At 41.4% G+C, this 14,845-nt stretch overlaps 1 protein-coding gene across 1 annotated transcript; it reads left to right on the top strand.

The window, feature by feature from the left end:
- The first annotated feature begins 9,957 nt into the window (after positions 1–9,957).
- On the top strand, positions 9,958–13,182 carry irf2bp2b (interferon regulatory factor 2 binding protein 2b). The gene is made up of 3 exons (XM_060884847.1): positions 9,958–10,098; positions 10,690–11,524; positions 11,919–13,182. Exons 1-3 carry the CDS (start codon positions 10,072–10,074, stop codon positions 12,698–12,700), a joined length of 1,644 nt encoding a protein of 547 aa, XP_060740830.1. The 5' UTR covers positions 9,958–10,071; the 3' UTR covers positions 12,701–13,182.
- The last annotated feature ends 1,663 nt before the right edge of the window (positions 13,183–14,845 follow it).

The raw sequence follows: 14,845 nt of genomic DNA on the forward strand, positions 1-14,845 counted from the left end.
AGAATGTCATCCAAACCACAAAGAGAAGACTTAGAGAGAGAAACTTCAAACTAAGATAACATTGAGCATAAAACGTTTTAAGGAGTTTTTTAAGGACTTTCGATAGTTTCAATTGACACACGATGTTTTTGTTTGGCTTTTATTTAAAATTCACCAATGTTTCAGCAAAGTTTCTTGCTAATAATACGAGCTACGTTTTCATCTAAGTACACAATGCCTATTTATAGCTGTATTATTCTAACTAGCTTGTTTCTTGGAATGTAACTATAAAAGAGATAAATGTTGTAATTTTTGGCACATGGCAGTGCTATAACACGTATGAAATACTTCTGATAATGTGCTATTCCTGGAAAGCGATCAGAGTAGGCAATTATCGTAGGATTAAAATTTATTTCTGGAGCATGTCTTCTGTCCTCAGAGTTTAGATTCTCATGCAACATTGACATGGTGAACAGGGAAAAATTATGCTTTCATAACTTAAAAAAGAAATTCTAATCTTTTCACTGTTGTTGAAAAGACTCTTTCTGAACAGTCCATCCTCCTAAACAAGCAGTGAATTGCAATAAATTATGGCATGGCAGAATTTGATGTCAGAAGGAGACAGAAAGAGAGAGACACAGGACTGTCTGGACGTTACATAAGCTGTCATCATTTGCCGGGTCTTGCTCTGGGGCTTAGTTACGTCACAGAGAGCATTGCCGCGCCTGTGTTATTTTTGGAGTCCATGTGAAAACTGCTCATGTCAGTTACCTGTATTGTGAGCAGCTGAGATGGCAGGGAACCTGTGGGGAAACAATCAAGCACAAAGACAGCAGTTATTAGGGGCGAGAGACAAAGAGAGAAATAATAAGAAAAAAAACGGCAGTTAAACTGAGGTTTTGTTGATGACTTTACCATTTTGCTCCCTAAAGCTCTGAGGTTGCAGTTGAGAGGGTGTTACGTGCCAGGGAAAATTATTATGTGTCAGAAACATTCAAATCCAAAGTCATCATCGGTTTCACTTTTCCTTTAATTTTTTTTTTTAATAAAAAGAAAGAAAATAAGGCATACTACTGACTATAGCTGCATTTTATTCTAGAGACAGTTGGATTAGTAGCTGTTCCTCAGCATTTAAACCAGAAATTGTCACTGTGAATGATTTATTTATTCACTATTATTGGACAAGTCACCTGAAAATAGATCCTGAACTAACTTCTGGTTTTCTGCACAGCACATTACACCACAGTTCACTAGCTTTAACATACACTAGCTAGCTAGTTGAAAGCTAATGATCATTCTAGCTTTGCTTACAGTTTGCAAGTCCACCACATGTTAACTAGCACAAGCTAGCTAGCAACTACTGGCACAAATATGTTAGCAAGTTAATGTGACACACAATGTTTTTATAATTGTATCAACTGCCTTGGATAAAGTGATTTTTGTTGTACAGAGAGATACAGGAGAGAAAAATGTTTGACCCAAATAAAGCACCTGTTTACGAATATGACAGCCTTTATCCTGGGAGACTACTGCCTTCCTCGCTTGATTTCTGTTTGGAGCTGGAAACAACCTTCTCACTATCCTGAATAAATGTGTTGCACAAGGCAAAACCCACTACAGTGTTTACAGTCCCACAGTACACTCATCCTAAAAAGCCCACGCTATCCTATTCTCTCATTTTCTCATTTAGACCGAGAGGATTTTGCAACGGATCATGTTTTTTTTATTATTATTATTTTGCCTAGCTATTGCTGTCTGCTCTTCCAGCGCCTGCAGATGTGGCACATCTGGATCCAGGAAAGACTTGCTTTTGCTGCGCTTCTCCAACGTTCCGTTCTCCAGGCTGCCATGGCAACAGCAGAATGTTTGGCAGCAAGCCGTAAATGGCCTGATGAATAAGGGAGAGCAGGAGAGAGAGAGAGATGGAAAAACAGAGAGAGCAGAAAAGTGGGAGAGGTAGCGAGCTCTCAGTAGTCTGGCGCATGTCCAGGGCAGCCATAATGCGGAGGCTGAAATGAGGCCCGTGGCAGAACACCAGGTCTCAGAGAACAAAGATGTGTGCTTCTGACGCCGGCGACTGAGGCCCCGCTTGGCAGCATCCACCCTTTCCCAGCAGCCTTTGCCTTGGCAGCATGCCGTTCTCCTTTCCAGGCCTGCAAAGAGGATTGAGAGAGAGAGAGGGAGAGAGAGAGAGAGAAAGGGAGAGATTTTATGTGACATCACCTCCTCCTCTTCAGTCTCGAGTGGAAAGCTATTCAACGCTCGTTCCTCCACAAAGTGCACCATTTTATATCTGCCTCTTTTCATCTCCTAAATGCTGTGTGTGTGTTGGGGGTGTCTTTGGGCGTGCCTATTCCAGACTTTTGGGTGTGCCTCTCCTAGTCTTTTTCTGAAGCCACTGTTTTGAAAAATGCCAGATTCTTCCTTGCTCCTAATAAAAGGAAAACCCGCCACTACCATACATCATTTTGCTATTTTATATATACATGTATATATATATATATATATATATATATATATATATATATATATATATATATAATATACATTTTACTATCATTATTAGAATTCAAGGAGCTGCACTGAAAATTAACAAGATAAAAATCCCTTGTGTCTTCCTCTGGATAGGCATCTTGCAGGGCTGCGCTGCTGTTGGCTGTAGAAGAATATACATGTATACATATACATATACTGTATATACATATATTATATTATGTCTCTATTCTTTTATATATTTGCAATACTTACTCTTTGCTGTGAAACTTCCCCATTGTGGGACGAATAAAGGTACATCTTATCTATCTCTTATCTTAAGCATTGTTGCAGCGTGTGATTGGTTGTTTGTCAGATTCTCCTCTTTCCCATTTAATCTTTTTGACCTTAGTCATCTCAGTTTCCTTAATTCAATACAAAATAATTTACCTAATTTTCTTTAATGTGGGAAGGTTTATTCATTTTTATTCTGTGTTTATTATGTAGGTATATCCAAGTGCACTCCAAACATGTGAAGGTAAATGGTCTCAGTAAAGGGTAAATGTTCAAGGGCCCAGCAGTGGCTCAGATGCAGTCCTATGATTTGAACTCAACCTTTTCGTGGATTAGCACAGCTTCTTGTTCCATACATCACAATGAACAGAAACACATAGACTAACTCTGGCTACATAGATTTCTTCTTGCAAACCAGATGCTCCTCTTTGGGTTCGACATCCATTTCTTCTCTGCATTGATCTGTTTACGCGGTGTCGTGATCTGCCAATAGTCATATATTCTTTCTGTGCTGCTCGCTGGGAGAGGAGTATTTCACTCAGCTCTGTCCTTCGGTGCCCTAGAGTGGAGGTGACGCTGCGATTTAGTGCTTGCCCACTCAGCAGCTGGAGCCAGTCAGGCTGAAATGTGGCGCATGCTTTCCAATCACCTTAAATCACACACTCTGGCCTGTGGATTTTGCTTTGAGTGAGTAAATAAAACTAGGTCCATTAGTGTAACAAGGGCTTCATATGGTTAAGTGTGTAGCAGGATGTTGCACTTTTTTTAATGCTTTGTGGAAAAGACCCCTGGTGTTGTTGCCTGACATTCTAGTAAAAGGGTGTGTGTGTGTGTGTGTGTGCGTGTGCACTGTGTGTGTGTGCGTGCGTGCGCATTGTGTGTGTTTGTGTGCGTGCTACTTTGCTGGAGGTCTGCAGAGCTGAATGCTGAAAGCAATCATAATGTTGTAAACAGGAAGCGGTTAGTCACACAGGCTATCCTGATAAGGCTGTGGTTGCCATAGCGATGCTTTCCGGTGGAAGGAGTAGGCCGATGAGAAAAGTGACTCATGCTGGGCAAGAAGGGCTCTCCGAAAGATTACATCACCTATATCTGTGTCTAGATTTGTTCTTACCTCTTTAATGTAATGTTTGTATGCGAGTCTGCACAACCCCTGGCAGCTCGCTGGAGAGTTTGTAGTGTGTATGTTTAGCTTTGCTTGATCAGTTCTAAAAATGACATCATGTCATAGATGTGCTTATATGTTGCCATACTGATGTTGAGTCATCTCACTCATGTTGAGTTGAAGTGCAGCAGACACTTCAGACAACTTGCGAGATGCTTTTTCAGTCTCTGGGACATCAAAGCTGTGTGTCATGTTCAGAATTCTTAATTAAAGATGTGTGTCATTAAAAATTAAATGGCTCAAACACATCAAAGACATGCACTACAAAGCTATTTGTTCAATTATTAAAGAAAAGCAGTGTGAATCGTCCCAAGTCGGCAAAGAGAAAGAGTGAAACAGTGCAGGCGCTATACCTGCTTCCTGTAGTCCCACGTTACGCCTGCTCAGATCAGATTACTCATTTCAGATTGCATCTTATTCCAGGAAGGCTCTCTCTCAAAAAAAAACAAAACCTCAGAACGTGGTCTTTAAAACGGATACATGTGTAAGTAGCAAGCAGGCAGCTGGGAGGAGCAATCTGGTGCTGCATTACCGTCCAATAAACATATGGTGAACAGAAGTGGAGTAAACAGCACATGGATGTGGCTGGCATTATACTAATCAACGTTAGGTCTTCATTCATTCTTGGAAGAGGTTATAGACAGACAGGCTGGTGATCACCTGACCATTTCCTAACACCACTACAACCCCACCCAGCCCAGTAGCGGACTTCCTCCCATGAGAATCAGCTAAGCCAGATCGACAGGCAGCTTGTCGGGCCGTGTGTGCTAACTGTTTGTCTGGCCAACAATTCCAGGAAGCCTCCTAAGGGGCTGACACATGGTAAAGCGTGGAACCTTGAATTAAGTGTTCATTTAAACTTCTGCACTGCTTTTCCTTTTTGTGGTTACAAAACTTTTGAGTGCCCTGTTTTCATTTAAGGTGGAAAATAGAGTTGTTCGAGCTGTTCGTTCAAAAACAACTACTATTAGCAAATTCATGATTCATCATCTTTGCCATTACAGCATCAGCCACAACACCTGAAGAAAAAAACTGTTTTGATTTTTTTTTTTCTCAATTTCTGTAACGCTGCCTTTATTCTGGTTGCAGTACACAAAAGAGACATAATGCCTCAGCCAGAGTTATCTTAATCTCATATGTTCTTTATCAGAGTGAAAATAGTCACAAATAGTATACAGACAGACACAAACAGCTTCCATGTCTCAGACATATGATGGTTGAGGTAAGTTTACTTGAAACAAATCCGTCATGGGGTAGGGATGTCCCCACAATACTGAGCAGTCTTATCTAACCTAGGGGTTTACCCTTGTAGGTTCAATGGCATGATACTAGGGCAAAGTCACCATAAAGGACTTCACTGAGTAGAAACATGAGTGTAAGATAATATGTGCTTCAATCACTATAACAAACACTATAGTATGTGATGGTGTGCAAGTGTGCATGCTGGTGGATACATTAGCATGTTTATTGTACAGAGTGTCAGAAAGCTGTGTCAGGATTTCATACTACACTATACTATGCTATGCTATACTATACTATACAATATATGATGTCATAATGATATATATTATACAGTATAAATTGATACACACTATGGTGTGAAAATTCATAAATCTAATTTGTCAGAAGATATTAGTGAGTTTCCATAACCCCAGCTCTCGCAGTAGTACTGGCAGTATTTCAAATAAGGAACGATTTATTAATATTGATGGAAGGAATCTCCAGTGTCAGCACTTTCAGTCTACAGTCAGTAGGTTTTCTGCCACATGAGAGTCTTCCGGACAGATGACTTTGTACTTTCTGCTTCCCTGGTAACGTGACAAGCCAAAGCTGCTGAGGGAACAACTGTTAATGGCTGTTAAAATATCAAGTCCTAAGAGGAACTAAATGTTTTGCTGACAATTCACAAAATGAAATGTGACCATTATAATTATGACGTGTTGTTCGTTAATAAACTCTAAGCTTCCTCAAATAGCTGTGGTATAAGAGGAATAGAACAATAAATCAGCTTCAGGGAGGTAACAGTAACCCTTTGTGCTTGGCTGAGCCACAAAACTATGTCCTAGATTATTTTTGTATTAGAATGTTATAGTATTATTATCAGTGTTAGTGTTTCTGTCGTTTTTAAGTTCTTCACTTTGCATATTTGATGTCAGTGTAAGTATATAATTGGCTGGTTTATCTAGTTTCGCTTCATTCTTAATGACCTTTTTGTATTTCAATTGCTCTATTTTTAACTGTTTTGTTGTAATGATCTTTTGAACCATTGATGAGCTCCACCCATAGCTTTCTAAAGGATTTACTTACAAATAGCAATAAAGCATTCTTTGTTATCTTTGCTACTGATATTTGTTTCACAAAAAAGTGTCCTTGACATTTGCCACAAAATGTTGGCCATGAGCAGAGTGTACTTGGTTCAGTATGCAAAACATGTAGTCTGTCGCTTTATTTGACTGTTTTGCCTGCGGCTGTACAGAAACGGAACACGCTGTTCAGCGACGTGGCCATGTGTGTGTGTGTTTTTTTGTGTGTGTGTGTGTCGCTGCTGACTAGTGCATTTGAGGCGGAAGTGAACTGCATGTCGTAATTCTACTCTACAGAGAGCTGCAGCTTCGTTTAGTCAGCTGGGGCTGAAATGAGAGCAGCGAAAATGCTTATGTAAGAGGCAGATCTGAACCGAATTACTGACTAATGTCGATGAGAAATCTGCTTTGCCTCATAAAACATCAAAAGCTGACAAGACAATAGATAATAGAGCTCCTCTATATGATTAATGTCTAGATGTTGATCGATTTCAACGTCAATTAATATTGTATTTTTGAGATGACACGTTTAAATATCTGAGGTCTGGAGAAAGTGGCACATTGCTGTGTATCCAGAAAAGAGCTGGTGGCCAGTGGTTTGATGACGTCTGGGTTATGTTTGATTAACATCTCACTTCCTTATTCAAATGAAGTCATAAGAGCTCTTTTGGCTTTCAGGTGCAGCTTGTAAATGCATTTTTGAAGTTAAGCGCACACACACAAAATACACTAAATGTTCAAGAAAGCCATGTGCACAATGTTGCCAGGCAGCTGGGAAACAAGCCCATGCTCAACATAACCTAGCTTAGACAGCAGCTAACAATTTATCTCATTGCCAATTATACAAAGCCTTTATAGAAGGTGTCAGCAAAAACAAGACAAAAACTATCCCAGACTAACACCCAGGTATACAGCCAACGCTGACAAAACATGTCACAATTACATCCCAAGACGGTAATGTGCCGCTCGCCAGGATTCAATGTATTCACCGTTAAATGAATGTCTGGAATTTCCAGTTTTTACAGCTTTAGACAAGTTGCTAATCAGAGGCTGACTGCAGTTAATTGTGTGCTACAAAAAGTAGCCTAACACTGAATAATCCTTCAATGTTCAACCTCCTTCCATATACTCCTTTCTAACAACTATAAATGTATATAATTGTTAATGCATTGCTTACCCCAGTTTATGTTACACCACTTTATGTATATATTATCTGTACATACACTGTATATTACTTGGTATCTCTTGTACATGCAGTGTACATAATACACAGACAGTGTACATGATGCACAGAATTTTTAGACATATTGTACTGTCTATACAGCTAGCACATGTTCACATATTCCTATGCACATACTATTCTTATACACATACTACTACTACATCTATCTATCTATCTACAGGTATCTATCTATCTATCTATCTATCTATCTATCTATCTATCTATCTATCTATCTATCTATCTATCTATCTATCATGTCAGGAAAATCATGTGAGATGAACCTGTTGATCACATAGCAAGCTTGTGGAGATTAAATAAACCATTTCCAACAAAGTGCGCTGTCTTACAACACTGACAGGTTCAAATCACAAATTTTACAATCTTGTGTGACGTCTTTCCAAATAGTAAACAAGGTTGTAACCAAGACCTAAACTGCACATGTCATACTGAGGTATGTGCACTAGCTGGAATTTAGAAATTACACCTATGTGTAGAAAAACTGCTTAAATGACTAACACGACTAATGCAACTAAAATTGCACTGTAATTACGCAAAATATCAACCACAAAAAATGTTTTGACGTAGCAAAAAATGTCAGTGTTGCTTCACAAATCCTGAATTCCAAAGTTCCAAATCTATCCATCAATCTATTGTTTTTCTTTTATTTAAGTGAGTGATGACTAACGTGACTCACATCTTTTCCAATTCAACTAATGAAATCTTATGTAAACATTGAAACAAATACAAAGATGCGTTCTCCAGTGCAGCTGCGTTTAAAGATTGTGAGCTCAAATAATGATGATTCAGTCAATCTTGGCTTGACTTGACACAGCAGGTGGCTGGTTTTACATGTTATCTGAGGAAATGCTTGCTAGCCATCACCACTCCAAATGATAAAATTGGGAGACTAGGAAAACAGATAATATATGTATAGAAATACTATTTAGTTTTTCTGTAAAACATATTATAATGTAATTCTGAAAGCTATTTTCTTCCTTGGTTGTCTGTTTAGCTGTTACTAGAATCTGGGAATAAAGATGAAAAACAAAAACCTCCAAATTATATATTTCAATATCAATGTAACCCATATTAATAAATGTTCTCTCAAGTTGTTACTTCTGCTTTCATTTAACTAGACTTTTCTATTTTGCTTGAAGTAATTGGTGCCCTTATTTCATTGTAAAATGTTTTAAAAGTGAGTCATCGTGAGAAGAAAATTGGTTTAGCAAATATGGTAACAAATGTAGTCAGAAATAGCTGTCACCTTTGACTTTATCCCATCTGATGGGATTTGCTAGACAGCTGTAGCTAGCGAAGGATTACTATATTTATTATTCGCCAGTAACTGCTTTATTTTGGTCAGGGTTGCAGTGGATCTGGTGGCCATGCCAAAAACACACCCCAGATAGGACACCGTGCACTTTAGCATAGCTGTCATGTTTTAGGGAGATGGGAGGAAGCCCACACAGACACATGGACAACATGCTATACTCAGTACTGTGAACTTGGACTCAAACCAGAGACCCTGGGGCAACACACTGCACATTGTGCCAAACTACTCACTCAGCAGAGGATAGTGTTTAGTAAACCAAAAAAGCCTTGTCACATTAATAATATATTTGAATAAAATATGTAATATTTAATCAAATATAAAGTTACTACATTTAAGTGAGTGGTTCTTAAATTTGTGTTTGTTTTGCTCAGCACTGAGTGAAGAATAAATGGAGGGAAAGCTTTTGTCTATCATTATTCATCTAAACGAGTGTCTTTTTTCTTTTAATGTCATTTAATAATATTTTATTCATATCAAAGTGATTCCTCAATTTTCCCATTAGAAACTGTGTGTCTGGGGCTGGTTAAAGCTATGACTCACGCCTGGGTTCTCATAAAAACAACAATAAGGAAGCGCACATGGTTAGACTTGTCTTTGACATGGGGCTTTCCACTTTGTACTAAACCTGAATGCGTGCTCGTGGTAGCTTTGCTGAATCACATGGGTTTGGTCTACATGAGTCAATCTGATCAGCTTCAAGTCTGAACAAACTCCACTTCCCTCAAGCTAAATTCATTACCCACGTTGGCTGTGTCACATGCACTCCGGGTTGCCAGATTTATACTTAAATGCACGGATTCGGTATCCATTCCATTTATATTTGAATGAACTGATCTCGTTTATATTTAAGTAGTATATCATTTAAGCATAGATCTGATGCATAGATCTGAGATGAAAAAAGTGCGAATAAACGTAATCTGGCAACACAGCATGCCATGCGCCCGAAAAAAAAAAAAAAAAAAAACAAGAGCAGGTTTTTATACAAGAAAAAAAAGAATAAATCAGAAACGACACACTGCTAATTGCTGCTTGGTGCACGAAGGTTGAAACGATCTAACAGCTTGTATATATATGTTAGAGCGAGAAGTGTAAACATTACTGTGCACTGCAGATCAGACGTAAAGTCGGTTACCCGCGTGACGTTGCGTTGCCACGACGACCGGAATGCGGAATTATGGGCTGTCGCTCCAGGCAATATTTTTGGCTTACGGGTCAGTGGTGCAAGTTTTAACAGCGTTTGCACGATCCTCCAAGCCAAGATGTGTGGATTGCATAACAATGCGCAAAGTACGCTGTTAACAACATGTTCCTACAGACTGTAAGATCTAATGTAAGTATAAAACGCACATTTAGATTCCTTCTCCTTCGTGCATGCAATGCAAATCGGGATTTTAGCATCATTTTGTTGTCTCTTTAGATTCAAATCTATGATTATTTCCTTTTTGTAGTATTTTTTTCTTGTAGTTTACTGTCGCAAGCTGCTGAAAGATACACGATCTGACTTCCTCTTTGTAGTGTAAATATTACGTCCTGGTGAATCAACAGAACTAAGAAGGCAAATAGTACTGAGAAAAACACATCTAGACGTTAGGGAAAAAATGTGCTTTCAGATCCAACAGCCCAGCTGGAGCGCCGAGGGCGGGGTGGGGGGGGGCGTGGCGCATGCGCAGAAGGTGGTTGTCGAAGAATCGAAGTAAATAGAATCGGAGCTGAAACGCTGGAAGCTCAACTTTGGTGACGTCATCGCGCCACACAGAGCTGGCTGGCTGAGTAGTAGTGCGCGAGATAGATAGAGGCGCGCTGTAGTAAAGCACACGCACTGCCATGAACTTCGGAGTGTAAACTTCGCTGTTTTTTGTCGCCGACGGACTGTTGCGGGAAACTACAACGATTTTTTTCTGTTTTTTTCCCCCTTTAACAGAAAGAAAAACCAATAGACGGGCGTTTGGAGATTTGGTCGTATTTGTTCTTTTCTTCTTCCTTTCCCAAAGTCATGTCCTCCGCGGCGGTTGCTGCCTCGCGCAGGCAGTCGTGCTATCTGTGCGACCTGCCCCGCATGCCGTGGGCTATGATTTGGGATTTCACGGAGCCGGTGTGCAGGGGGTGCGTAAACTACGAGGGCGCTGATCGCATCGAGTTTGTGATCGAGACCGCGCGGCAGCTCAAGAGGGCTCACGGCTTCCAGGAAGGCAGGTCGCCTGGAGCAGGCAAGTCGGCCAAGGACATTCAGTCTGTGAACCACGCGGCTGGAGACGGTGGCTCGCGGGCGCCGCCGCCACAGTCACTGGACCGCTACTCCATCTCGGACAGACCGCCCCGCCTCGGGCCCGAGTATCAACCCGGTGCCAGGCAGGCGAACGGCCTTCCCGTACCGAATGGATTCTCCAAAATAGAAGAGCCGCCGGAGCTGAACCGCCAGAGCCCCAATCCACGCAGGGCAAGCGCGGTGCCACCGAGCCTCGTGCCTTTGGCTAACGGGGCTCTGACTGTGGGCGCGCTCAACGGACGGGCACCTCCCATGGGGATCCCGGGCGCGTTAACGGTCGATCACGGGAAGCGCTCGGACGACGTCAAGGACAAACACCGACCGGACAGCGTGTCTGACCTGGGCGAGAGTCACAAGCGCGACGAATGGATGGGAAAAGGCAAGACGGTCCGCGACCTCATGGCCCTGCACACTCTGGACGGCAGGTTCAAAAAGGAGCACAGCATGTCGCACCGCATGGGATACGAGACTTCAGCCCCTTCAAAAACAGGTACAAATATAGGCATTGTTTATCTACATTTTGCACTTAAGCACTTCACGTGTCTTCACTCAATATCAGACAAGTTTATGTAAAAGTAATAGATTAAATTGCACCCGAACACTGAAAAATACACGTTGTATTAAAAATCGGGTGAAAATAATTGCTTGGATTTGACTTCTGAATTGGAAAGTTCAGTGCACGTTTCTCTTAATGTCTTCAGATGGTATGGCTCTTTTTATGCGTCAAAGAAATTGTCAAACAGTGCCAACAACAGGTCATGCTCAGAGTTTGTGAAGAATGAAAGGACTCGTTTTTTTTTTTGCCTAATGTCTGTTTTTTCCTTTCTAACTGTTTAAACCACTTCCCCACCCTAACCCTTTCAATCCTCCCCCTTCCTTTACAGATCGAGGCAAGCAACCTCGAAGCAGCATGAAGAGGAAAGCCTCCCCGGAGCCTGATGGTGAGGTCGCAGGCACTAAGCTGAACGGCGAAGGGTTGCCTTGGTCTTCCTGCACTTCTGAAGTGCCAAAGCTGCCTTCTGCTCTGCCAGGCTATACCACTGGACCTCCTTCCACCATCTCTCCACACCAACGCACCACACCACCTGAGGCTGCTATGGCTGCACAGAATGGCCAGTCTCCCATGGCTGCCCTCATCCAGGCAGCGGACAACGCAGGCAGCGCGGGCACCGGCTCGCCTAAAGACGCCAATCAGGTGCACTCCACTACAGCAAGGAGGAACAGCGGCAGCCCGCTCTCCCCCTCCTCAGCCGGCCAACGGCGGCTCACCCAAAGGGACGTGATGGGCCCAGGGGTGGCAGGCACGGCTGCTGCGGGCACAGGTGCCAGTCATGTCCCAGGTGTAGTAGACCCTCAGGGTGGTCACCCACAGAGCATTCCGGACTCGTCGGTGCCTCCTGGCAGCGTTCCCCTCTGCTGCACCTTGTGTCATGAGCGGCTTGAGGACACACATTTCGTGCAGTGCCCATCAGTGCCCTCACACAAGTTCTGCTTCCCCTGCTCACGTGAGAGCATCAAACAGCAGGGTGCCACGGGCGAAGTGTACTGCCCCAGCGGTGAGAAATGCCCACTGGTGGGGTCCAACGTGCCCTGGGCATTCATGCAGGGGGAAATAGCGACCATCTTGGCTGGAGACGTGAAAGTAAAAAAGGAGAGAGACCCTTGATTTTTTCCAGACTATTCTGTTTTCCTCTTTTTTTTGTTACGTTTGTTTTTTCTTGAAAACCTTCAAAAACAACAAATGGCACACACACACACTTTCAGATGACTATAAATAAATCAAATTGCATACCACACAGACAGAAATTATTGGACATGTACATATGGACTCAAGGGAAGTGTACACTTCATAAACATGGCTGTATAAATTTTTTTGATTTTCCCTTTTTGAATACATTGTTTCTATATTTTTTGAAGATGAAAAGGTATGTACACATTCTAACAGACTACTTTCACCCCCTCCCTTTTTCAGTTGTTGTTCAATGCCAATTATCAGTGTACTATTAGAACTGGTGGCAGTCCATGTTAAAACATAGAATGTGACTAAAACTACTCTATGAGCACTTGGCAAAACTGAAATGCTTCTAGATGTAACTTGTATGCACTTGTTTAAAATTGCCAAATACAATTTTTGACCTTGTAATAACAGCCTAAAGTGTCCATGCTCTGCTTCTTGTCCATTATTTTTGAGGCAGTCTCTTCCTCATGTGAATCACACTGTAGAGGGATGATGCAACAACCAGTGCAAGAAAATGGGACTCAAGAGGGGGAAAGAGAAAGGAAGAGCAGATGAGAGACAAAGGGAGAACATTATATACTTTGCTGTATATGTGCCTACAACCCAGTGGTTTAATATGGGCCTTATTAACTAATTAACCTCTCTGGGAATACTTCAGTTGGTAAGAATGGATATTTTAACAATGTCTTATCTGGTTGATAATTGTAATTCACATTTTTTTTACTCTTGTGCGGAATACCTTAATGCGGCATGCCATCTGACCCGCTAGATGTCTATTTTTACTCCCACTTGCCATATGTTCAGGGCTCGTAAACGCTCTTTCCTTTTTCGGTAAGCCAAACCTGTGTTCCTCAACAACAATTCCATACCTTAGACATGGCACCACAAACATTCGGTAATCTTTGAGGATTTCTGTTTTTAAATTCTTAATAATTCCTGTCCATTAAAGTACAAGCTGCTGTATAGAAACCTGGAATCTCCTGCTAGGAGTGAGTAAATGAGAAGGGCAACATCTGAAGCTGCTTCTTGACCAAGTCTGGAGCGGTTATTTGACTTCTGAACAATTTTTGCCACATGTTAGGAGTCGGCCCGCACCATAGCTTGAGCCCTAGTGAAATGTACCCTGACCACGTGGTTTTCACCCCCTGCGTTTGGAATTCCTGAGTCACCGTCCTCCGTCTCCTCAGTCTGGGGCTCCTTGGAGGCCAACACGCCTGCCACTGTTAAGGCTGATTGCACTCACTAAGCTTACAGAAGTGAATGGAGGCCTCTGTTCCGCCCAGAATCACATGCACTTGCCATTCAGTGGAACAGCAACACTGCACTTAACCCTTTCATACCCAGCCTGGTAACTACATTCTTGTTTTCTTCAGGCATTCACATAACTAAAAAAGTGCCCAGGATATATTATTATTATTATTATAATTATTATATTAGAATAATTATTATATGATTATAATTTCCATACCCTTATTTTCAGGACTTACATTTAAAAAAGATTGTGGATTATAATACACATATTAAAGTACATCATATTAATCCTATATTACAGTCCTAATACTTATAAATAGAACAATTTACAAAACTGTTTATTTTAAGAAAAAAAAAAATAATGCGTCGTTTTGTAAAGAAAGAAACAAACAAACACTTAAAAGAAGTGTTTTATTCAAACCTATTTGAACACAGCTCTTACACATCTTTAAAAAGAAACTATATTTCACGCTATTTTCTGTTTTTATCTGTAAACATGGCGGCGGCTCGGACTGTCAGTTCCCAGTGTGCACCGCGCGCCGTGTTCGCGGCCGCGCGCGTTCTGAGCTGACCGAGTGGTGACGTGTGCGCGCTCACGCTCGTGTTGTTGTCAGACTTGTTTACGTTCTTCCGTCACACCGAAACTCGACGTGAAGTGTTTTGTTTACACAGCCGTCCCACCCCTATCCGTTTAGTGTCGAGTCAAAAATAAAATAAAAAATATATATACATGTATATGTATATATATGAAAAAACGGCTCTTTTTTTATTATTATTATTTTTTAACAGTCGCGAGACACATTGTGTGCGGTTTTTTTTTTT

This window comes from Tachysurus vachellii, chromosome 1 (assembly GCF_030014155.1).
Source record: "Tachysurus vachellii isolate PV-2020 chromosome 1, HZAU_Pvac_v1, whole genome shotgun sequence".
Lineage (NCBI taxonomy): Eukaryota > Metazoa > Chordata > Actinopteri > Siluriformes > Bagridae > Tachysurus > Tachysurus vachellii.

What these genes read in the sequence shown, in the direction of transcription:
- irf2bp2b (XM_060884847.1), top strand. Translation starts at nt 10,072, where the DNA reads ATGTTCCTACAGACTGTAAGATCTAAT. An exon ending in TACAGACTGTAAGATCTAAT is followed by an intron (nt 10,099 to 10,689) that starts GTAAGTATAAAA and finishes CCCCTTTAACAG; the next exon opens with AAAGAAAAACCAATAGACGG. An exon ending in TTCAGCCCCTTCAAAAACAG is followed by an intron (nt 11,525 to 11,918) that starts GTACAAATATAG and finishes CTTCCTTTACAG; the next exon opens with ATCGAGGCAAGCAACCTCGA.